At 54.8% G+C, this 24,992-nt stretch overlaps 1 protein-coding gene across 1 annotated transcript in view; it reads left to right on the forward strand.

Moving 5' to 3' along the window:
• The window catches only part of TBC1D22A (TBC1 domain family member 22A), a 271,283-nt gene that overhangs the window by 89,013 nt on the left and 157,278 nt on the right, over positions 1-24,992 (forward strand). The window contains exons 5-7 of the mRNA XM_018048921.1: positions 495-565; positions 11,958-12,086; positions 15,526-15,588. Of these exons, the coding sequence (XP_017904410.1) occupies positions 495-565; positions 11,958-12,086; positions 15,526-15,588 (263 nt within the window). The remainder of the gene's footprint in view (positions 1-494; positions 566-11,957; positions 12,087-15,525; positions 15,589-24,992) is intronic.

A 24,992-nucleotide genomic window follows, 5' to 3' on the forward strand; every position in this document is an offset into this window, starting at 1 on the left:
TGTTGTGAAGCAACTATCCTTCAATTATAAAGATAACTCTATTAAAAAAAAATCTGTCCTGAGAAGTGCACTTCGTGTAGGTCTTCTTAGAGTAAGTGCTGAGAGTGACTGGATGAAGGAAGGATGTGAGCTTGGGGGGTGCAGGGGGAGAGAGGGAGGGAGGTGGGCGAGTGGGGAGGCAGGAGGCTGGAAGGAAGCGTGTCCTTTGCACCTCGCCTGTCCCTGTGGCTCCAGGGATGCTCGGGCCGTGTTGAGCAAACGTGTGCTAAGATCTAAACGCAAACAGGTCACGTTTAGCTTGGTTTGAATAGAGTGGTAACTTCTCTGGTGTGTTGAAAACAATCAGTATCTGAAATTGTTCTCATTTAGGTTCATTCTGGTTTCATTTATGGGCCTCCTTGCCCCCTGAGGAACTGGGGGAGGATGTCCCCCGAATGGGGAGGCTTTGCCTGCCATCTGTAACCCCCTTCTTCCTGTCTCTCTTGTGTTAACAGAGGAGCTCAGGAAGCTGAGCTGGTCCGGGATCCCCAAGCCCGTCCGTGCCATCACGTGGAAGCTGCTCTCAGTAAGTTGCCCCCTCTGCGCCCCCGCCCTGCACCCCCTGCCCAGGCACCGTCCTCTTGTGAGGACAGGCTCTCCCGGCCCAGGTGGGCTTCGAGCCCCACGCACGTCCCGGCTCCACCTCGTGGATCTGGCTTCGGCTGGGGCTGCGATGCCATCTCCCACCCTTAGCTCAGCTTCAGGCTTGGTTTGCGAAGACTGGCAGAAAACGAGCGTAAGTCATAACTTAGGATGGCTGTGTTCTTTTTCTCTGATCTTATTATTTTTAAAGTCTTTGTGGTGTTTCCAAACCTGTGTTATAAAAAGGTTCCAGCGTGGAAGATTCTTTCAGCTCTGAGGACTCAAACAGGGAAATCTGTTTGAGAGTCTTTTAAAAAGCATCAGTGGTGATGGTGTTAGACTGGTGTGTGTTTGTGTGATGGAGGCTGGGCTGTGGCTCCGTCACACCCAATGTGGAGCAGCACGTTCTGGGGGCTTCGGGAGAAGGTGGGAGCTGGTTCTCGCCCTGAGTCAGTGTCAGAAGTGAGCTTGGCTCTGCTGAACATCTCGGAGTCTTTTCTAGACAGCTTTCTTCCCGTTTCCTGCCTTTTTTTTTTCTTCCTTATTATTTTGGGAACTAAGTCAATAGGGACCCCTAAGAGTTTACCCTAAATTGGGTCGGACTTTCAGTATTAAAAGAGTCTTTCTTGCTAATGAGCTTTAATAAATTTGCAGCTTAGTACCTCGGAATCCTACATGCAGATGCAGTTCCGAACAGTGAATATTTATTGATCAAATATTCTCTTGCAATTAAAATTAGACCCGCTGCAATTGCTAATGTTTTTGTTCGGTGTTTTTTTTTATTTTAAGCATTTGTATCTGGTTTTCCCAACATCCTCTAAAAGAGGCTACAGGCTTTCCAGGCCGCATTTTAGGAAGTTCACATGAAAACACCTTTCGGGTCTCTGTGGAGGTTTTGCGTTTGTGAAGGGTGTGCTCCTCCCGGTGGAAAGCCCTCTGTGAATTACGTTGTCGCGGCCTCTTCCCTTTAGCTCCCCGCCTCTGCAGGTCATGGTTAAGACACCCTCACAGCTGCCCAGTGACTGCCTTGGAGGAAGAGCCACCTGGGGTCAATGGGCAGAGGGGCAGAGGGCGACATGAGATCGGCTAGGCTCGGCGGTCTGAAGCGGGGCAGGGCAGTGGGGAGGGTCTGTGACCAGCGGCCCTGGGATGCAGGTGACAGAGTCTGGCCTTCTTGGACGTTTGTTCACGTCACCACCGCTGGTTACAGGGGCCCTTGTCCAGAGGCGGAGGGGAGCCAGACTCCAGCGCACCACAGAGTCTGGGGGCCTTGGGGTTGGTCTAGGGTGCAGCGGGATTTGACTGGGGGACCACAGACTGTGGCACGCGTGGGCCGCAGGCGGCCCCAGTGGGCAAGAGGAGGGCGACAGTATCATGGGCACGTGTCTGGGGTCTTCACCCCCCGGGGTCTGAAAGCAGAGGTGGGCTGGGGTGGAGGAAAAGGGCAGAGGTGACGGGGGCAGTTCTTGCTGTTTTCGACTTGCATCGACAGATGAGTTAAAAAGGCATTGGGGACAGTGAGCCGAGCCCGTCCCTCCAAAGGTGGGCCACCAGCGGGGAGGGCATTCCACAGCCTCTTGGAGAAGGTGGGGTGCTTCGGGCCATCTCTAAGGCTGTGTCAGGGTTCCTCGGGTGAGCGACATGGGAGGTCACGTGACCCGGGGAGGCAGAGAATCAACACCGAGGCTCTGCGGGAACCGGCGGGTCAGCTGACCCCTTGGGGTGGGGAGGGGATGAGAGGTGGGAGTGCGGGGAGGCCAGGTGCCCGGGCTGGGCCGCCTCCTGAAGGCCTGAGTGAGGGCGGGGGGCTGTGGGGTGAAGCCAGGCGCCCCGGGCGGGGGGGAGGGACTGCAGCTTGCCTCCTCCCCTTGTTTGCTCAATGTTGCCGCCCGAGCACTTCCAGGGTCTGCCGCCGGGAAAGCAGGGAAGGGGAACGGCCACGCCCCTGTGGCAGAAGGAGGGAGCCCCTTCTTTCTCTGCCTCTGGCCTGGGGCGGAGCCGGCCCCCTGCAGACAGGGCACCTGTCCTCCCTGCGCACGTTCTCCCCGCTTGTCCTGTGAGCGTTTCTCAGCTGTTTGCTGTGTGCTGCTGGGCGCAGTGTGAGAGATTCCTGTGCAGGCAGCGGGCCATGCCCCTTGGGAGGGGGTAGGGGCTGGGATGGGCGGGACGGAAGGGGAGGAGGGGCCCAGGCCACCAAGGAGAAAGCGTGTGGGTGCTCGCTGACCACGCAGGCCTGTGTGGGGCAGCAGGGTGTCACCCCCGCCTGCAGGGCTCCCGCCTACACGTGCTGTGGCCTCGGGGTGGGGAGGGCATCTGGGCGTCCAGGGGCAGGGCGCCCACGCAGTGAAGGGGTGCTGGTCGGACCTGGGCTTGGGCAGGCAGGGGGAAGTCTGACTGTGGGGGCCGTCCTCTCCCATCCTGTGAACCACACCCGGAGCTCGTGAGCCTCTGTGCTTGTCCTGGGGTGCCCCCGGTGCGGTCAGCCGCAGAGCGTGTTCTCTGATGGGAGACTCGGAGCGCACAGTGAACCCCGTTAATCACTCGGCCCGGATTCAGCAGATGTTTCCTGGGCATCTGTCCTGGGCTGGGCCCTTCACCAGTGTCAGGCCCACGAGTCCTGGAGGAAGCACCCAGGGGGCTCCTGCGGTTGGGCCGGGGGTGGAGCAGCAGTCTTCCCAGTTAGGACTAGCTCTTGGTCATTCTCCGAGGGCCTCACACGCCTGTCTCCTGGGGAGCTCTTGCAGATCCCGGGGTGGACTGCGGTCCCGGGGTGTGTACTGACTCCGGGTTCCACCGAGCACCTGGCCCAGGCTGGGGGGAGGAGGCGGGGGCAGGTGGGCTTCGGGCCTCCTCTCTACCTGCAGCTTTCCATTCTGGGTCCACACTCGTGTTACCCGGGGGGCTTGGGAATTGCTGCCATCTGGATTCCCCAGGGGTGCTCTCACAGGTCCAGGGCGGGGACCGCTGCTCTAGAACACTCCGGTCCCCCGAGGGACAGGGCAGGGCACCCCTGAGCTCGCTGGGAGATGGGGCGTCAAGGGCAGCACCCCTGGGCGGAGGCGCTGATGGGGCACAGCTGGGCCTGACTCACCTGCAGCTGAGGGGCTGGGGCTGTTGACCCTCTGGTAGGGCAGAGAACGGACTGGGGTTGTCAGCGAGTCTGAGGGAGCCCGCACTGGGGAGCTGGGGACCCCCACACCACGGCTCTGCTCCTTCTCCACCACAGCAGGGGTCTGCAGGAGAGGGGAGTCCCATGAGCTGGGGCCGACGGGGTGGCTGTGGGGCCATGGTTTTCTCAGGGTGAAGGAGGGAGCAGGAGGTCCGAGCACTGGGTGCCTAGCTGAGGAGCTAAGAGTTTATGCTCCGCCCCATTTAGGGAGACTGCTGGCTTGCCTGATGGGTTCAGGGTCTGCCGTTAACACTGTCCCGGTGGTGTGTGGACGAGCACTTTCTTAATGGATGAGTAGGAGATGCCGCTTTAATGAAGAAAGATGGGAAGCTGGGCTCTGGTCACTCAGGAGAACTAACCCGTACTCCCAGAGCTCACCGGTAAACCGCCTCTGACACCATCTAATGCCGAAACTCCATGCAAGTGGTGCAGAAACTTTTAAAAACTAATGCTGTAGACACTGCTTTTCTTCAGATAGACAGCCAGCAGGGACCTGCCGCGTGGCACAGGGGTCCCTGCTCAGCATTCTGTAGTAACGTAGACGGGAAGAGAGCTTGCAGCAAGAACGGGGGGTTGTATACGTATGAGCGAAACACTTGCTGTAAAACCTGGAACTGACACGACGTTGTTAACTAACTCACCTCCAACATGAGACAAAAATTAAAAAAAATTAACGCTCTAGAAAATGACATTTCTGGCTCTTTTAAAAAAGCGTTTCAGAAATACCCAACAAAAACTAAGCACTTGCCGTTCGTGGCAGTCAGTAGAATGGCTGGGAATGGTGAGTGAAGCTCTTACACCGTGCTTTGTTCTCGCCGCTTATTGAGGTGAGTTTGCACGTGAACCCAGCGGGAGGGAGCGACGTGATGTTTGTGTCAGCGGGACAATTCCGATATGTATATGCATGCATTGTTTTACATTTATGATTAGTGTTTTTATAGCATGCTAATACAGCAATTAAGTTTTCTGTAGTTCTGTCATTTAAAATTCATTGCATACTTGAATATATTTCATTTGCATAATTTCCAGTCTTGCTTAATTATCTGGAGACCTCAACTTGCATGTGTGTGTTTTCCTTTAGGAAGGGGAGCATCAGGAGGCTGTGTGGGCTTGCTTGTTGCCCGCGTCCCTGCTTCGATGCCCTTGCCTGTCAGAAGTACTGTCTCGGTTCTTTAGTTAACATTTGAGGCTGGCGAGACTTTCTGGGTCCTTGTTCCCGTTCAGTTAGAATCCACCAGTGCCGCCGCAGGTGCTCTGTGTTAGGCTGTCCCCTCTGGCTGCAGCCGGTGCCCCCGTGGCGGCCCCGGTGCCCTGACCCGGCCACTGCACGCGTGTCCACGCTCCTCCCGTGCTAGGCCGTCTCGAGCTTGCCCAGGGCTCCCCGCGGCTGTCCTCTGCCTCTTCACCTCCATCCGCTCCGCAGTCTCCAGACCCAGCCCAGAGGAGGATGCCAGCCCCTCCCTGTTCCTGGTGTTTAGTCGTGCGGTTGCGTCCGACTCTGCGACCCCATGGACTGTAGCCCGTTGGGCTCCTCTGTCCATGGGGTTCTCCAGGCAAGAGTACTGGGGTGGGTTGCCATGCCCTCCTCCGGGGGATCTTCCCAAGGCAGGGATCGAGCCCACGTCTGCTGCATTGGCAGATATATTCTTTACCACTGAGCCCCCTACTTCTCATGAATTAGTTCAGACACGACCTCCTAGCCTTCTGGGTAGAGACCCTTCTTGGGGTGTGACAGTGTCATCTCAGATCTGTTGACCTCGTGCCTTCATCCACCAAGTATCTGTGGAGTATCTGTTGTGCCAGACAGTACCCTGAGCCCTGGGGATGTCTGTGAACAGAGGGGCGAGGATTCCTGCGTGCTGGAGCTGGCATGCCAGTGAGAGGAGATGGCAGTAAACGCAGTGACTGAAGGTCACAGCATCTTGGAAGGGCTGATGTCACAAAACGAAACGTGAGCGAAGTAGGAGGGGCCCCGAGGGCCAGGCTGGTGGCTGGGGTGGCTGCTTGGGAGCCAGGACTTGGGGAGGGAGGGACGGGGCCTTGCAGGGTCTCGGTCCCACCCAGGTTCACGGGCTCCTTGGAGAGGGCGGCACGGGCTCCTTGGAGAGGGCGGCACCGACTCCAGCAGGGCGTGGGCCGATGGTGCAGAGCAGGCAGCCCCGCTGAGGAGCCGCTCGCTCTCTGAGGGGTGGGAGGGTGGGCGCAGTGCCTGGACGTGTCCTCGGCCCCCGGCCCGCCCCGTGGAACGGCTGCGGCGCCTGCTCCTGGAAGCCAGCCCTGCAGGGGCGGAGGCGGAGGCTTCATGGGGCCGCGCGCTCCCGTGGAAGATCGGCTGGCGGCTGCCTGCTCCTGGGGAAGCCAGCCCCTGCAGGGGCGGAGGCGGAGGCTTCATGGGGAGCGTCGGGCCGCTCGCTGCCAGCGTCGCTGCGAGATTCTCCTATGATGAGGGTGCGTGGCTGTGTTCCTGAAAAGGTTCCCTGCAGGCTGGATGTGGCCTGCGAGTGGTGGTCTGCCAGCCCACGATGCAGGGGCTGGGATCCAGGGTGGAGGGAGCCGTGAGCTCAGAGGGGCCTTGAGTCTTGGGGGTGCCAGGCCGGGGAAGGGAGAGAGCATCCCGGGCTGAGAGGTGGGAAGGGCCAGGCCGGGCGGGAGCAGGAGGTGCCTGGTGGTCTGGTTGGGCATTTCCAGCGGGGAGGCCTGTCTGGCAGGGCTGGGGGTTGGCGGGGGAGGTGGGGCCTGGGCCTCCAGCAGCTCCAGTGCTGGGGGTGGTCAGAGAGGTGGGGCTTGGGTGCAGCCAGGCCTGTGTGCAGCAGGACCCTGGCGAGGAGCTGTCCCTCCCTTTCCTTACCCGGGACTGTGGCAGTTTCAGGACAAAGAAAAATAAGTAAACCCAGCCCATGGCCACTGTCCAGGAGGCAGTGGGGCTTGACGTGGCTGTCAAGGCCCACCTGGGCCTGGTGGGTGCCTGGGCTCCCAGATGGATTCTCTGAAGCTGTGACTGGCCCCCCTCCCCTGTAACTTCACGCCCTCGGCAGGGCTGGGCTGGGGTCCGAGCAGGAGGAGGGCTCTGGGTGGTTTTGGGTGATGCTGGCCGAAGGGGGCGGGGTCTGAGCTGCTCAAGTGGGCGCTTTACCGGCTGGTATGAAGGCGCTGGAGGCAGCCCGCGTCTTCAGTCCACACTGGGGGCTGGTGGTGGTTTTTGTCGCTGGTGTAAGTGTGCGGAGCGGTCTGCTCTTTGGGATACAAGAGGCCTCATTTGACCAGAAAGTGGAGGCAGGTAGGACCAGCGGCCGCTCCCTCCCTTGGTAAGGGGGCCACGCGCTGCCGACTGCAGGGATCTGTCAGCTGGACCCGCTGCCACGCCGGGAACAGCAGGGCCCCTTTCCGGTGGGTCGTAATGAACTGAGGGCATTTTAGGGCGGCTGTTCTTTGGGGGGCTCCTCCTCGCTGCTATAGAAGGTGGAGGACGGGCGACACCTGTGACAAGCCTGCTGGGGTGTAAAGTGCTGACCTCCTGGCAGGGTCACTTGGAAAAGAAGCATCAAGAGCCTTAAACATATCCCGTGTCCCACTGAGCCGATGATGTGCCTGTAGACATTTTACTCCAGGAAAAATCAGACATTGCTCAGCACCACGTATTTCGGAGCACTAGACATTTGAAAATATTCGGAATGTTGAGAAATCGAGGAAAGGTTAGACAGAAGTGTGTGATGAAGACGTTCACGTGGTGGCAGGCCACCGAGCCCTGGGGGCCAGTGCTTGCAGAGCACGGCTTGCTAAGCTTCTGCTGTAACGGGCTGGTTAGCAAGCGTCTAAGCATGTGTTTCAGTGGGTCACACGGTCACTTTCCGGCTCCTCAGCTCTGCCTCAGTCATGTGCAAACAGCCACACACATGGGCAAACAGATATGGCTTCGTGCTGCTAATGTCCTGGTTACAGAAATGGGCGGTGGGCTGGCATTTGCTGAGCCCCGCAGGAGAACAAGACGCTTTGTCAGTGGGAGCCAGGGTTCACGATTTTAAGTCCAGGTATGTAAGCACAGAATGTTGGAGAGAAAATTTCCTTAAAAAGGCCATGGAAAGGACTAGTCATTAAAAGTAAATTGGGCTTCGTTCAGGTTAGGAGCTTCTGTTCATCAAAAGATGTCATTAATGGGCAAGAAGCCACAGGCAGGAGGAGGTGATGTTTACTGCAGGCCTGCCGTGCAGACGGTGCGGCCGGCGCCTGCGAAGCAGGAGGGGGCGGACCACTGAACAGGAGGGGGAGGGCTGCTCACGGGTGAGGATGCGCCTGGCCTCCCGCAGGCCCCTGGAGAGGCAGCTGAGGCCTGCCAGCTGATGGACACCTCCATGAGCCCGTTAGCATGGCTGTAAGGAAAAGGTGGTGGTGCCCGGCGTTGGGAAGAAGGGAGGCTATGCTCTCGTGCATGTCCCCCGGGAGTGTAGTCACTTGGGAAATTCTTCAGCAAAACCTGTCAAAGGTACGCCGACCTTTGCTCCCCGTTATACACCTAACAAAATGGATGTCGTGTGCTGTAAAAGGCAGGCATGAGAACGTTTATCGCAGAAACCTGGTCACTGCCCGGATGTCTGTTAACAGAATGGATTTTGCACATGGAGATGTTATGCAGCAGTGAAAATTAACCACTGGTTTGTGTTCCAGAACGAATGGATTTTTTCAAATGTAGCACCGAGTTTAAGCAATGAGGCGGAAAAGAAAAGAAGAAGATTCCATGTGTGTAAAGTTCAGAAACCTGATAGGCAAAACCTGGCAGGTGTGAGGAGTCAGGGAGGACCTCTGACAGCAGGTCAGGAGTAAGGGTCAGTGGCCGGGAGGTCCCCAGCGCGCCCTGAGATGTGTTCATTTTGTGATCATTCACACACATATTTGGGCAACGTGTGCACACATATTTCAATACACGCTTAATAAAAAGTTTAAATGATGTGATCCAAATGTGTTAGAACAATGTGCATGAGTGTGTAGTTTATGATACAGAACAGATGCTAACTGGCGCCCAAAGTGGGGTAAAGGGGATGCGCGTGCTCACACGGCTGAGAAGGGGCGGCTGGACCTAGGGCGACTTCATCCTCCAGGCTGAGCACGGCTGTCCTCGCGTCCGCCCTTTATGGTGGGGTAAAGGGGATGCACGTGCTCACACGGCTGAGAAGGGGCAGCTGGACCTAGGGCGACTTCATCCTCCAGGCTGAGCACGGCTGTCCTCCCGTCAGCTCTTTATGGTAGGTCTGTGGCTCGTGGTTCTCCCTCATGGTCACAGGATGGCTGCCACAGCTCCAGACTGTGCACATTCTTTTTGATTCACAAGCAGCCGCAGAGAACACCCTGTACCTGGCTTTTGTGCCTGCTTCTGGTTCCCCCTTTTCCCCTGAGCCTGTCGGTCACTGGAGCTGGTGGAATGGTGGGGCACATTGGCTCATCAGGACTTGTCCTGAAGGAAGGGGATTGCTCACCCTGAAGGAAGGGCCTTGGATGTGGTACCCAGAGGCTCTCCAGGACGCTGTTTGTTTGACAGCAAACACAATGATGTCCACCGTGGATGGGGAGACACTCTGAAAGGCGGCAGCTGTGTTTGGTCATTTGCCCACTTTCAGGTGGGGTCACTCACTGAAAGTTAGGTGCCTGCCGGGTGCTGCTGGGGGGCTGTGTGAGCAGGCCCCACTTGGGCCAGGCCCACCCTCCTGAGGAAGTGACCGCTGAAGGGATCCCCGAGGGGTGAGGAGGGACACACAAGGAATGAGCTTTAAGACGTCTAGGGAAAAAGCAAGGAGAAAATCCTTCTCATGCAGGGCACAAGAACTGCTAAATATAAGTATAAAAGGAAAACTGTCCTTTGGACTTCACGAACATTTAAAACTGCTATTGTTTGAGACATTAAAAAGGCAAGCCACAGGCTAGGAGAATATAATCAGAGTGCATATATTTGTCAAAAAGACTTGCATCTCGAATGTATATAGCACTCATAAAACTCAGTAAGAAAGCAAGCAACTGGTTAAAAAAAAAAACGGGCAAAGTATTTGAACAGATGCTTCTTCAAAGGAGAGAAACAGTGGCAGAGGGGTCTGCGAAAAGACGTTCAGCGTCGTGAATCATTTGGGAAATGAAGTAAAAGCCCTTCACAAGGACTGATGTTTAGAGATGGACAACACTCTAAGGTTCTCAGACCTTGTTAGTTAGTGTGGAAAACCGTATTGTCCTTCTGGGAAAAGATCCGGCAGTTTCTGAGAAAATTAAGCATACACCTACGTTATGACCCAGTTACCCAGGAGAAATCAAGTGTATGTCGTAAAAGCCTGGTACAAGAATATTTATAACAGTCGTTATTTAAAATAACCCCAAACCAGAAACAACTCAGATGATCAGCAAAGAGTGAGTGGCTTCACAGACTGGTTTAACCATAGCCTGGAATTCCACTCAGGGAGAAAGGGTTGAGGGGGTCACTGCTGGTTTCAGGAAGAGTCTCCGGAGACAGCGGTCTGTCACGCGATGTTTCTCTCTCCCCTTCTGGCTTCACGTTCAGCACGATAATCTCCAGCTGCATCCGTGTTGCACAAGGGGCATTCTTCCATTCTTTTTTATGGCCATTCTTTTTATACATTCCATTATACACACACACACACACACACATACGACATCTTCTTTATCTGTTCATCTGCTGAGGTCTGAAATACGACATGAATGAGCTTGTCTACGAGACAGAAACAGACCCACAGACAGAGAGACCAGACTCGTGGTTGCTGGGCGGATGTGGGGGGGGGAGGGAGGGGGAAGGGCTGGGAGTTAGGGGTTGGTAGATGCAGCTACTACGTTCAGACCGGATAAACGACAAGGTCCTGCTGTGGCGCACAGGGAACTGTGTCCCGTCTCCTGGGATGAACCATAATGGGACGGATATAAGGAAAGGATGTGAGTGTGTGCACAGCTGAGTCACTCCGCTGTACAGAGACGGGCACAACGTTGTAAGTCAGACAGACGACAGTACCTGGGCGAGGGCAGCCTTGCTGCTGGGCTCCGGCCCCCGTGGTGCCATTTCCGTGCGGTTCTGGGGTGGCAGCCGAGATGTGTGGGGCAGAGGGAGTGACTCCCGACTCCACCTGGCCGAGGTGGGCCCCAGGACGGACTCGGGGTGACAGGCTGCTCTGATCTTCATGGGCAGTCGTCACGCAGCTGTGCGCCTTGTCACCTGTCGTGGAGCCACTCCCGTGAAGCAGGGACCTTCTGTTCTGGGTGTGATGCAGTAGTGTTGACTGAAGAAGTGGGAAATGGGAGGCAGCTGTCTGGGCTCTTCCTGGCCGCTCTTTGCCGCCTGACCCTCGCTGAGTCTGGACCTGGACTGCGGCTGCCAAGATCCAGGAGTCTTTGGAGAGAGGAGAAAACGCACACGTGTGGACACGGGCACACGCATGTGTCTGTGTGTGCCTGGGTGTGTCATGGACACACATGTAGGCCTGCACATGCCTGACCTCTCTGTGCTGTATGAAGCATGTCCAGATGGGGTTTCGGCTCTTCGTCCTGCTGTGGGAGCTCGGTGGATGCCAGCCCGCCGCTGGGCCCCTGCCCCTCTGTGCGTCTGCGGGTGAAGATCCTTCACCCCCGGGGAGGCTGCAGTGCCGAGCCCGGACCCCTGGGGAGGACGGGCAGGGCTGTAGTTCCCAAGGGCTCAGCTCGCTGCCTTTCATTTATGTCCTCCTCTCTATATCGCATTTCAGAGCACCAAGCTCATTTCGAGATGTGAGCCTTTTGGGAATTCCCTAGTCCAGTCGTTAAGACGCTGTGCTTCCACTGCAGGGGACAAGGGTTTCATCCCTGATCGGGAAACTATCAGTAACATCCCAAATGCTGTGCAGCGTGTCAGAAAAAACAGAATGAAATTTAAAAAAAAGGAAAAGATGTGAGCCTTTTGATTAAAGACTTCTCATAGAGATTCCATGAGTCGTTGCTGCTCAGTTGCTAAGTTGCGTCCGACTCTTTGTGACCCCATGGACTGCAGCACGCCAGACTTCCCTGTCTTCCACTGGCTCCCGGAGTTTGCACAAATTCATGTCCGTTCAGTTGGTGATGCCATCCATGAGTTACCATTAACCCTATATACTTACTCATTCCACGAGTTACTATTAAGTGTATATTCTTTTCGTGTTTTTTTCTCACACAGGGTTACCTTCCTGCCAATGTAGACCGAAGACCAGCCACTCTCCAAAGGAAACAGAAAGAATATTTTGCTTTTATCGATCACTATTACGATTCCAGGAATGATGAGGTTCACCAGGATACCTATAGACAGGTGGGAACACGTTTTCTTTTTTCTTGTTACTGAAAATTCTTTCACTTGGTGACATCTCTCTTGGTGGAAGTGCTTTACCTGGCAGGCCCCTGATTGGGCCACAGATCTTCATTTTTCCTGATAATGGTGAATTTCCCCTAAACATAGCACCTTGGGCATTTCCAGTTCCTCCTACAGGAGTGGGAAGGTATTTTCATTGGAGCCACAGAACAGAGAGCCCAGAGCCCTGGGTGGAGTGTGTCTTGTGACTCAGGGGCTGTCTGACCTGAAGGTCAGAGGTCGACATCCCTCTGGGTCAGGTCAGAGGAGTGAGTCCCCGGGGCCCCAGGCGCTGACCTCTGCTGCCATCGGGGGCGTGGTTTACGTTGAGGAGAGCCGTGCTGCTCAGCTTGGCTCTGGAGGGACGCAGTTCAGTCCACAGCAGAGGTGTAGCCAGCTTATCATTTGGCTATTTAGTTTAATACAAAATGGGTATAATTACGGCCTCTTGAATAGTCAGTTGACAGACGCTGTGCATAATGGGCAAAATACTTGAAATTGATTTACGGTTCACCGTGCATCCAGAATTTGCTGTTGGAATTGCTGGAGGCCTCCCTAAGTCTCCTTGTCTTTGTACCATGTGAGAATTCAGAACGGTCTGAGCCGCCGTTAAACAAAAAGGTGGTTAGGACTTGGCAGCCCTGCCTCGCATTCTGGGATGAGCGCCTGATTTTCCCGAGACGCGTCAGTGGAAGTGTTACCCCTGACACACCCGGCCTCTGGGTGCAGGAGTGTCGCTGAATTTTCTGCTCAGATACCCAGGCCTGCTTGTCGGTGTGGCGCAGTGCCGCCGAGAGTTCCAGAGATGGGCCTTCCCCCTGCTTGGTCATCACGGTCCTCTAAGTTAGGGGGGCTCTTGGACAGCACCCTCCCCACAGGGGAGCCCTGGCAGCCCTGAAGGAAGAGAGACTCATGGTGGGCATAGGGAGAGGGCGGGGGCCCTTTCTCACCCTCCAGGTGGGCTCTTCCCGGCCTCTGGCCCATGCTGCCCGCACTGGGCCTCGTCCTCTGTCTACAACTCCAGCGGCTCCCAGGCCACGCCGCCTGTGCCCCTGGGAAACAGAGCTCGGACGCAGCATGCGTGTGGATCGCGCCAGGGAAGGCCGGCTCGCCTGGCTGCTTCTCCGCGTTGCTGGTTTCCGTGAGTGGGCTCATTCGTTACTGTTTTGCCTGTGTTTTTGCCATGTTCTTATTCCAAAAAAGGCATGCACAGGAGAACCCCAGCATCTCCCTGCGGGATTTGGCGGGCCTCGTCCTCTTACGAATTTCTGGACGACCCCAGCATCTCCCTGCGGGATTTAGCGGGCCTCGTCTTCTTACGAATTTCTGGACGACCCCAGCATCTCCCTGCGGGATTTAGCGGGCCTCGTCCTGCCCTGAATTTCTTGCGGGAGAGCTAACTAAAGGCGGGTTGCACGCATCTTCACTCAGCAGTTACTGTGACAGGGAATAAAAAGCTCGCCTGTTACTGTGAGTCCCTGAATGTGTCTACGTTTGTGTCAGTATGACTGTGCACAGGCTTCACTGCTGGGGCCTGCCTGCCCTGGGCCATGTGCCTGCCTCTTGAAGGTGGACCCTGGGCCGTCCTGCAGGGCCGTTTCAGGCGCTCTGTTAGGTCATGATGGAGCCGGCCCGGGTCTGGGGCTTGGGCACCCTGGTCTCCTCACTTGCTGCCCACTCCCGGGGATTGACCCATGAACTGACCTTGGCTGCTCGTCTGCCCAAGGGGTGTGGCCTGGCCTCCGCACAGCCCCGGGCAGCCAGGACCCCGTCTGTTTCCCGCCCTTCTCTTGCCCTCTGTTCTGTAGGTTTCTGTGGGTGAAGCTGTCATGACCAAAGCACAAAGAGTCAGTCCCAGCTCACCTGGCGTGTCCTCCCCGCCCTGTGGGTTCTGCGGACATTGTGGCCGCCCCAGCTGGCCCAGTCCTGTGTGTGGGGGCGGGGTGTGCCGAGCTGGTGCTGAGGTGCACTGCCCTGCGCCCTAGCCAGCACATGGCGGGCAGCTCCTCTGGCCCCTGGCATGCCTCCGTGGGTCTGATGGCGTGGGGTCAGCTCTGAGGTGGCCTTGGCGGACACCCTGGCCACAGGGTGGGATCTGGAGGGTTCTGGTCTCCTGCCCGTGGCCAGCTGCAGGGCTCCGGCCCCAGCAGACTGTAGTCCTTGTCCTCGGGGTCTCCTTCCCAAACCGCGGGTGCCTGCACGTCTCGGCGTAAAGATCCCTCCCTGCGTTGCTCAGCGGGTCTGAGTCAGGTTGTTTCTTGTCTTCCTCTGATGCCGTCTCCTCTCCGACTTCCCTTCTCTCCCTCTCTCCTACCGCCTCATAGTCCACGTTCCCGGAACTCGCTAGTCTGCCGGCCCCTGACCCCGGCCCAGTTTCCTCCCTGGGCAGTCTCACTGCCTCCCTTGGGGCCACCGATGGGCAGCGCATTCCCGGGTGGGCAACTCACCCGAGGGGAGAGTTCAGGGTGGGCCCCGCGAGTGGGAGCAGCTCCCCCCAGTCAGAGCCGTGCAGCTCCAGGGCCCTGCGTCCCCCGGCAGCTCTGAGCGGCGGGGCGGGGCTCTGATGGGCAAGGGTGCAGAGCCCGCTGGGGTGGCCCTGGCCACGGTGCTGGCGAGGGGGTGAGGAGACCCAGGCCCTGTGGGTCTCAGGACCCTCGTGGTCACGGGCATGGACGAGGGTGGACCTGCATCGCAGCCCCCTCCCCACGGCATCACGACGCGCCGCCTTCCCTTGGCCTGTGTGGCCGTGTGCCCGAGTGAATGGGGATGGCAGTAGCATTGGCTGCAGTGGGGTGTTCACGCGGGGTGCTGGGGGCCGGCCGGATGCCGGCTCAAGCCCTGAGCAGGCTTACCGGAGCCGGAGGTGCTGCTGCCTGGTGCGTGAGCTCTGTGATGACTCTCCTGTCAGACGGTGGTTGGGTGGGGCCCGCTGTTCCTCCCAGGGCTTTTGAAATGCTGCCTCTGAACAGTGCCCTGGATTCCCCCAAGGACTGTGTACAGTGCAGAAAAATGTGTCCCGGGTTCCAAGAAGAAGCTGTCACGGCCAAAAACTTGTACGCTATTGATGTACTCGAATTGCTCCCCGTGTCAGAGGCTGGAAATCAATGCTTGCTAATTGCTATGGATCCTGTTACTAAATAGCCGAGGGCCTGCTCTGTTTCTAGCCGGCCAGCCGCTGTTACTGGGTGGGAAGTGTGTAGCAAGGCTGTCATGCCGGGATCGGGCGGGGGCCCGGCGGATGGAACCTGCCCCCGCCATAGGAGAATGCTCCGCCCAGAGAGAGCAGGCAAGACCCCGAGTACACCCGCTGCTGTTGCTCCGTGCTGCTGTTTTAATCATCATGCCTGTCGCGACGTCTGTCAGCTTTTAAAATCCGTGTGTCTTTCTCCTCTGTCTCCAGATCCACATAGACATCCCTCGAATGAGTCCCGAAGCGTTGATACTTCAGCCCAAAGTGACAGAGGTAAGAGCCGGGATCCGGACGTCCTGCAGAGGGAGCCCCACGCCCGCCGTCCCGGCGGCTCTACCCACGGTGGCGGCTGGGGTGGCCCCTGGGGCAGAGTCGCCAACACGCAGTGCTCACTGTCCTTTTTTTGTTGTGCAAACATCGGTGTGTGCAAAGGAACACAGCTGGAGTGTATGTGTGCCTGTGGCTTACACACGTGGGCCCCCCGCCCAGAGTAGGACTGAGAGCCCCATCCTAGGGTGACCCACCGGAGTGTGGCCGGTCACGTAGAGGCTGCCTGCAGCTCTCAGCCGCCCCCAGGCTCCTCCCCAGGAGATGCCCGCTCTCCTGGCCTGTGTCTCCCTCCCTCTCCTCACGCCTTTAATGCAGGTCACGTGACACCCGGGGAGCCGTGGTCTGGAGCCGATCATTCCTCTGTCTGAGTGGTCGGGTCTCTGCAGCCTTACTTTCTTCACCTACGTTATTTTCTAGGGTTCAGCCAATCTGTGTGTCCAGTTGCTACTCAGATATCCCACACTTTCTCTTGCCTTTTTCCTGTTGGGGGACATTTGGGTGGTTTCCAGGTTTTGCTATTGGACCAGTGTTGCCTGGAACCTTCACCTACACTTCTGCAGGTGCCCACTGGCAGGGATTTCTCAGTATCGTTTATGAAGAAGTAAGGTGATGACTCAACGGACATAAGTTTGAACAAACTCCGGGGCATGATAAAGGACAGGGGAACCTGGCGGGCTGCAGTTCGTGGGGTCACGAAGAGTCAGACACGACTTAGCAACTTAACAACAACAAGGTGTTGCAAGGTTGGGTGTCAGCCTGGTAAACTCTGCAGATGATGTTGGGCTGGTCTCCAGAGGGTGGTCCCGCTCCAGCGCTCTCTGGCAGAGGACCAGCCGTCTGGTGCTCACACCCCTCCGGCTCTGGGTGCTGCCAGGCGTCTCACGGTCTGTCCCTCTGGGGGCAGTGTTCATTTCTCGTCTCTGATCACCCATGGAGTGAGCATCTCTTCCTGTGCTTCTGTGTCCCCTTCTGGGAGATGCCTGCTTCTGTCTTTGCCTGATTTCTTGTGGGTGGTTGGTCTAATTGTTTGTTGTGCGTTACTCTTTATATATTGGGGATTCTGACTCTTTGCCACTCAGTAGGGGCAGATCCCTCCTCCCACTCTGTGGCTTGTTTCTGACACTTTCCTCTTGGTGGCTGTTGCGGTCTGCAGTCTCAGTTGCCGTGGCTTTGAGCGTGCCCATCTCTTTAGTTAGGGCTGGCTTCCTGAGGAGACACCCTGAAGCCGTTCTTCCTCCCTTATTTTCACCTCAAGGCTCTGAGGTGTTACCGTTTGCTCCTGTTTAGCTCGCCGGCATCCAGTGGCTGTGTGTGCTGTGCACGGGAGTCCGCTGTCCCTTCCTCCCGTGGTGACCGGTCTAGCTTTTCTGCCCACGTTTGCAGGGTCCCTTCTGTTCCCGTCTTTGTCACGTTTGCAGAGCTCTGATCTCTGCTTTGGTTTCCCTGGTGGCTCAGTGGTAAAGAATCCGCCTGCAGGGTAGGAGACTCGGGAGATGCAGATTCAATCTCTGGGTTGGGAAGATCCCCTGGAGGCGGGCACGGCAGCCCACTGCAGTATTCTTGCCCAGAGAATCCCAGGGACAGAGAAGCCCTGCGGGTCCATAGGGTCGCAGAGTCGGTCACGACTGAAATCACTGAGGCTACACGCACAGACGAAGACGCGCGCGGCCTCTGTTTTGCCGCAGTGTTCAGCTTACCTTCAGATCACACGCCTGGTTCATCCAGCTTCACCAGAAGTCTCAGTACCTGGTGGGGAGTATACACAACACCCACCCACCCCCACCTTCAAAACCGATCAGGCCATCTTAAGGCTTTCCTCCTCCACGTAGGTGGGGAGCCCATGGAGGTCCCAGAATCAGATGGCCAGGGTTTTCTCTTTTCAAATTGAAGTGTGGCCGACGTGCAGTGTTACACATTGCAGCTGTACAGGATAGTGACTCGCAGGCTTTAACTTACACTCCACTCACAGTTGTTATAAAATATCGACCGTATTCCCTGTGTTGTGCAACAGATCCTGACGGCTTGTCTTACGCCTCCGAGTTTGTGCCTGTCCAGCCCACCCGCCCTCCGCTCTCCGCTCTGGCAGCCTCTGCTTAGCTCTCTGTGCCTGTGAGTCCGCTGCTTTTCGCTGCATTCGCTGGTGTGTTGTCTTTTTTAGATTCTGCTCTTGTTCGTTGCTAATGTCTGTTTGATTTGTGATCGGAATTGCACAGAATCTATAGATCAGTTCGGGAGAACTGACATGTCTATGAAATTCAGTCTTGGTTTTCGCCAGCATGCTGATTCCCCGTTTTCTTAGACCATTCTTTAATGCCTTTCAATGAAGCTTCAGAAATTGCTCCATAAAAGGTCCCGTGTATGTTTTATTCGGTTTACTCTTCACTGTCATATTGTCTGTTGCTATTATAAATGGCATCTCTTTAAAACTGAATTTTCTTATTGTTTTAAATATTTGTTTTTCGTCTTGATTGCTCTAGTAAATGCAGTTCTAAATTTTGATATCTCTTGCTGTGCAGTAAGTTTGTTAAAAAAAAAAAAAAACGATTATTAAAGCCAAAGTGCTTTTAGATTACAAAACACAATAGGAGAAAATTAGTTTCCCACAGAAGTAGTCATTTTGAGGTACTTCTCTTTGATTGTCCTCTTCAATAACTGTGCTTATTGTATCTGGAAAATGAGAGATCACATATTATAACCTCGTTTCAAGGTATTTTTAAAAATGAAAATAGAGTCTGCCACGCGACCTTTAGTTTATCTTTACCATTATGTTTTTCCTGCCACCTGAGACTCTCTGTGTAGAGCTGAGTTTGTGGGCTCCCAGTTTCAGAGGCAGGATTGTCCCCTCTGGTTCGGTGTTGGCTGGTGTTGGGTGTGGCCAGCTGGGACCTCGATCCCTGTGGAAGCCCCTGGGCCCCAGCACTGGGCCCCGGCAGTGGGCCCCGCGGCCCCTCCCTCAGCTCCCACATGTTCCTCCTGGAGCTGCACCCCTGCCCAGGGCCTGGCCAGCGGGGAGCTGCATGTGGGGGAACCAGGTGACGGAAGCAAGGGGCTTCAGGAAAAGTCTAGAAGTGCTGGTCTCAGGGAGAAGCAGGGAGAGTCAGGTTCTGGTTTGCAGCATTGCAGGGGTTAGACTTGGACACACCGCAGCTGATCCAAGCCAGTGCTGGCTGGGCCCGTTAAGACGTACATCTGCCCTAAACCGTCATGTGTAACTCTAGGAAGACATCCAGGCGTGAGGTGCGGGGCGGCATGGTCAGCATGTGTTTGTACACTTTATGAGATGCTGCCAAGCCCTTTCCCCAGGTGGCCGTGCCGGTGTGCCATGTGTGAGAGGCCCAGTTCCTCCACATCCTTGTCATACGTGCTATTGCCAATCTGGTTAATTTTCACCATTTTGAAAAACAGCTGTGTAGTGGCATCTTAGGGGTCACAATTTGCATTTCCCTGTTGACTACGGATGTTGAGCATCTTTTCATCTGCTGATTTGTCATGCTCAGATCTTCTTTGGTGAAGTGTCTGTTCCATTTTTTTGCTCACTGTTTAATTGCTTTTGAAACCTTTAGCCTGCCTGTTCCCTGGCCTCCCCTAGGCCTTCCGAGCCAGACTCCTGGGGTGGACCCTGGAAGTCCCTGTTGGAAGGAATCACAGACAGAGGTGGAGGCTGTGGATGGAGGGAGGGTCTTTGCGGGGGGTAGGACCTCCTGGGGTGACCTACCGGGTGACGTCCCCAGGGACCAGGGACCCGGGACCTGGGGCTCGGCTGCCTCCCTGCCTGTGCCCTGCCCTTCCGCCTCGACCCGTCTGATCAGGCCGTCTGTCTGCATTTCCTCTGTCTGCTCAGCGCAGGGCAGCTGCGCACAAGCAGTCATTGCATGGCGCTGTCTGGGGTCCTCCCTTCCTCACCCGTGACCTCAGGCGTCTGCGTCCTCTGGGCCTTCCAGAGAGTGGAGCCTTGTCGGAGACACCCCGCCCTACTTTGGTTCACACTTTGATCGTCTCGGAGCTTATTGTCTGACTGTCTCCTCGTGGATGAGGTCTCACTCGGCCTGCACATCACCTCCTCGGGAGCAGGGCTGGCGCCCGAGTGCCTGGAGCCTCACGGGACTTAGGAGATTTTGTTGAAGTGAGTCACTAATTACTGAAGCTGAAGCTCCAATACTTTGGTCACTTGATGCGAAGAACTGACTCATTTGAAAAGACCTTTTTGCTGGGAAAGATTGAAGGTGGGAGGAGAAGGGGACAACTGCCCGGGTCCAGCCTCAGTGGATCCAGGGAATTCTAAGGGGAGATGGAGTTGGCGTCCTAGGAAAAAGCTATTTCATTAGAAATATAAAGAGAGATTAGAAAAAAATAGTGTAGTAGGAAAATTAGTGGAGAAAAGAGGCTGAATAACTTGGTTTACGTGGAATACCAATAAAACTCCAAGACAAGGAATTTGCACCATCTACGTAGGCCACTGGCGTCTACTTGAATAGCAGAGGGTGCCCCGCCTTGGGCTCCCTCTCGCGTGGGTCTTAGAAGCCCGGGCAAGTAAGTAGACATGGCCAGCATCCACGCTCCAGATGGGAATTCAGCCAGAAGGGGGAAGAAAGAACGACACGGGGGAATCAGTCTTTCCAGAAACTGATCCATTTTCTTTATTTTCAGGTTTGCTTATATACTTTTTGTTATACATAGGGATGAATACAGAGTCATGCGGGGTCAGCAGACCTGACCTTTATCAAAATCAGGTGCTTCATATAAATGTATATAAAGGTCTTAGGGGTTTTACATCATCTTCTGGCCATGAGGCCTGCTGACATTTTATGGCCCTTTCTGATAACGGTCAGTCAACCAGAAAACTTATTTTTTCCAGGGGTGATTTTTTCTTAAACTAGGCGCCACCCTCTGAAGGTACCAGATAAAGTTACATTCCTATAGGGTGAGGGTGCAGTGGGTTATAATTGAGAAAGGAATTTACTTAGCCTAAGGTTTAACGTGATTAGTCTTAAAGGTTAATACTCATTTCTCTTATATGCTAGTTATATTCATTAATGTGTATAAGGGCAAGGAATATGGAGACTTAGCAGCAACTATTGGCCTAACAAATGAAAAACCCTTCACCAATATAATTCCTAATCAACCCACTATACTATACTAATAATTTTCTATCTTCTCAAAAGAATCTGTATTTAGAAAGTTTAAAGCATCTCATGCCTCTCACAGTTGGGGGGCCGTGAACAATCACATGTGGCTGGACGAGCCTGTCAGGCAGGCTAGAGAACCTTCAGAGGAGTTTGTAAGTTGAAACACTCTTGTCATGCCCAGGAATTTTTATGGACTGGAGCTGCAAGTTAACTCCTTCTCCGAGAGAGGTGGTGGGGGAACAGCCCCCCGTAAAGTCAGAGGTGTAGGTGAGAGCATAAAACAGTAAAGTAGGCAGACTCTGGTTTTGAGGGTAGATGCTCAGGAACAGGGGGTCTCCTGAGGCTGGATCCTGCCTTTGTGTAATGCTGAACCTCCTTCCTCATGACCTTTGCCACGGGTGGAGTTCCTCATGCTGGCTCCCGGCAGACGACAGAGGATGAGTTGGTTGGATGGCATCACTGACTTGATGAACATGAGTTTGAGCAAACTCCGGGAGTTGGTGATGGACAGGGAGGCCTGGCATGCTGTGGTCCATGGGGTTGCAAAGAGTCAGACACGACTGAGTGACTGAGCTGAACTGAATTGAGTAATTAATCTTTTTATCCATTGTTGTTATTTGAAAGCAAAGTTCATAACTTTTTGGCCCTTGCTCTTTTTATCTTCTATTTGTGGAAGTAACCTCAGCCTCTTACTTGGAAAATGCGAACTCTTACCCGAGGCCCTCTGGCTCATGGGCTGGTGCAGGGAGCTCAGGGAAGGAGCCTCCTCAGATCTCAGAGCTGGGCCTTCTCATGAGATAAGGTCATTAACTTGCGAGTCCCTTCTTCTCAGTAATTGTTATATTATCTGCCCTCTGGCTTTCTGCTTCTTAGAGCAGTTTCACGAATTAGGGAAATAGGATGCTTTTTCCAGCTAGCCACGGAGAAGTGACGTCTTGTTACATTTAAACAGACACAGAGGACGGTGAACGTGCAGGCCTTTAAGACCCCATTATCCATGGGCGGTCCTTCCGGTTGGGGTGATGAGCTCTCCGTGGCCCTGAAGCCTGGTCATTTTCTGGGAGGCACGTATCCATGGAGCACAGATGTGTTCATCCTGGACTTGTCCGCTGACTGTGAGCTTTCTGCAGACAGGCTTCCCGACTGGAGTGTCTGTGTGGAGGGGCATGGGCCCGGCTGACGTCCGGGGCTGAGGCGGCTGGGGAGAAGCCCACTTCCGGAGGAGCAGGCATTGGCTGTGTTGTGAGGGTCTGGCCCAGACTGAAGAGGGTTGGGACGTTTGCACGGGGTCGCTGCCTCCATGCCCAGGGGCCTCCTCCTGGCCTGCTCTGCTCACCGGTCCCCCACTTCCTCGAGCTTGCCAGCACCCCCTCCTGCCCTGGCTGACCCTACGGCGCCCACGTGATTCCCACGGTCTGCTCGTGTCTCTGTCCCCTTGGACGCAGCTCTCGAGGGGGGCAGCCTCCACTCTGGTCTTTGTACCTCGGGTGCCTGATGGACACTGGGGTCTCAGACGGTGTGTCTGAGCATCTTGCTGGGATTCTGGCCACAGCTGAGGCCCTGACTGTCTCTTCTCACGCTGCAGGCTGTCGAGGCCAGGGCCTGGGTCTTTCTTCTCCTGTGGTCCCCCGGCCCCTCCAGTGGGGCTGGCACATAGTAGGGTAAACACCTGGCAGATGCTGGTGGGCTGCGTGCATTAGACACATGCTCCTCCTGCGGTGGGCCTTCCGGAGGGTCCTTCCACGGGAGACGCGGTGCTGGTAGGGTCTCAGGCTGGGGAGCTACGGACGTTCAGTGCTCCTGAGCCTGCGTCTCCGTAGTTACTGCTTTCTCCATCCTGTCTCGTGATTCATCTTTGTTTTACCCTTTGGAATGGGTAAAGGTGGGGGGGGATGCGTTTGTAAGAGCCTGTCGTTTAGTCACTCAGGTGTGACCCCAACTCTTTGTGAGTCCAAGGGCTGCAGCCCACCAGGCTCCTCCATCCATGGGATTCCCCAGGCAAGAATACTGGAGCGGGTTGCCATTTCTTTCTCCAGGGGACCTTCCTGACCCAGGAGTTGAAGCCACTGTCTCCTTCATTGGCAGGTGGATTCTTACCACTGAGCCAGCTGAGAAACGTCTTTGTGAGAGCCTGAGAGATACATGTTCATTATATAGTCAGTTCTTTAAGCTCTTCTGGTATATATTTCAAGGGTCTAATCCATAGATCTTTCCCTTTGTTCTCTTTTTGGCTTTATGGTAAAGTAAATCAGAGCAGAAAGGTTTCCATAACATACATGTCCAATGTAAAGGAAAAATTAAAAATTGCTTCCACATGTTCACTGTCATGAAACCTGAGCACTGAAGAATTGATGTCTTTGAACTGAGGTGTTGAGGAAGACTCTTGAGAGTCCCTTGGACTGCGAGGAGATCCAGCCAGTCCATTCTGAAGGAGATCAGTCCTGCATGTTCATTGGAAGGACTGATGCTGAAGCTGAAACTCCAATACTTTGGCCACCTGACGTGAAGAGTTGACTCATTGGAAAAGACCCTGATGCTGGGAAAGATTGAGGGCAGGAGGAGAAGGGGACGACAGAGGATGAGATGTTTGGATGGCATCACCGACGCAATGGACATGAGTTTGAGCAAGCTCCGGGAGTTGGTGCTGGACAGGGAGGCCTGGCGTGCTGCCGTCTGTGGGGTCACCAAGAGTCGGACACGACTGAGCGACTGAACTGCGCTGTCCACTGTCAAGCTGATGAGACAGCCAGGCTGGCATCAGCGAGGTCCCTGCTCTGTCCCTCCCCAGACATGGCCGTGTGCCCCAGCAAGGAACTGGTCCCTTGATTTTTGGTAAATTGTTCTCTCACTCTTCTCTAGGTTTGTGGCCTGGGTGTGTGTGTGTGTGTGTGTGTGTGTGTGTTTCACCTGTTTTCACTCTTCATTTTAGTGGAGTTGTGCTAAGCGTGCCCCTCGTCAGCACTCTTTGTATTACAGAGTTACGGCGCTCAGCCCCAGCCGCGGCACGCATCGTGTGGCTCATTTCCACGGCTGCGTCGTATTCCCTGCGTCTTCTGTGATTTATTGATCCAGCCCAGGGTTAAGGAGCCCCTGGCTTATGTTCATTCTGGTGCTTTTTCTCTTAAATACATCACACGGCTTACCAAATCTATTCATAGATATATTTTTAGTAAGTGGCATCTTCTTGCATTTTAGCAGCATTGTCTAATTTCTTAATGACAGTATGTAGAAATGCAGTTGACCTTTGTAAGTTAATTTCATATCTGGCAAACTAATCTTTTATCAGTTCTAATGTTTTGTGTGTGGGTGTATCTGAGTTTTTAAAGAAGTTAATCATATGGCTTATGAATAATGATAGTTTCATTTTTTCTTTCTGTTCTGCACATCCATGCTTGCTTTTTTTTTTTCCCCCCTCCGCTGGCCAAGATTTCCACTACAGTATTCAATATTAGTGTTGAAAGAAGGGATGTGCTGGTGTCATTCCAGTTTTGAAGAAGTCTGTGTCATTGACTTAGGATATTTGCTGTCGGTTTGTAGATGCCTTATGTTAAGGATGGAGCCTTGCTTTACTCAGGGTTTCAAAGTCCTCAGTGGCTGCTGAGGTTTTATCACCTCCTTTCCCACTTGTCGTCTGAGGTGAGACTAGGTCTTTGCTCCTTTATTCTGTTGATACAGTGGATTTTATTAGGCGACTTCCGAGTAGGAAGCAGACTATGCGTTCCTGAAGTAAATCCAAATTGGCCAGGACGGATTTTTCACTGCCTCGCGGGATTAAGAGTGTTAACATCTCACGTGCCGGACTGCCCGAAGGGGAAGGCTGGCTGCTCTCTAAACGGACAGACGCTTTCTGACCGCATCTGACTCCTCAGCTGCGCTTTGATCCGCAGCGCCATCTGCCGTGCCGGACCTCCAGTCTGATGATGGTGACCCCGTGGTGTGCTGTCTGAAGGTGCTGTTTCTTTTCTGTACTTCAGTTCTGAGCCTGACGAAATGTGTGTGCTTTGCCGGCCCATCAAGTCAAGTGACTTGAGCACAAAACGTGGAATGTAAATCCCCACATCTCAAGGGGTAAAGGTGGAGTAACTCGCCGCCCAGCGTGGTGCGGCAGCCTGCTTCAGAGCGCGGCATTGTTAACTGGACTGTAAAGCCGCACTCAGTGTATATGTTGTGCCGTGGATGGCTGCCGATTAATCTGCGTCTTAGATTTGTTATGGACTCTCA

The sequence above is a fragment of the Capra hircus genome, chromosome 5 (assembly GCF_001704415.2).
Source record: "Capra hircus breed San Clemente chromosome 5, ASM170441v1, whole genome shotgun sequence".
Classification (NCBI taxonomy): Eukaryota; Metazoa; Chordata; class Mammalia; order Artiodactyla; family Bovidae; genus Capra; species Capra hircus.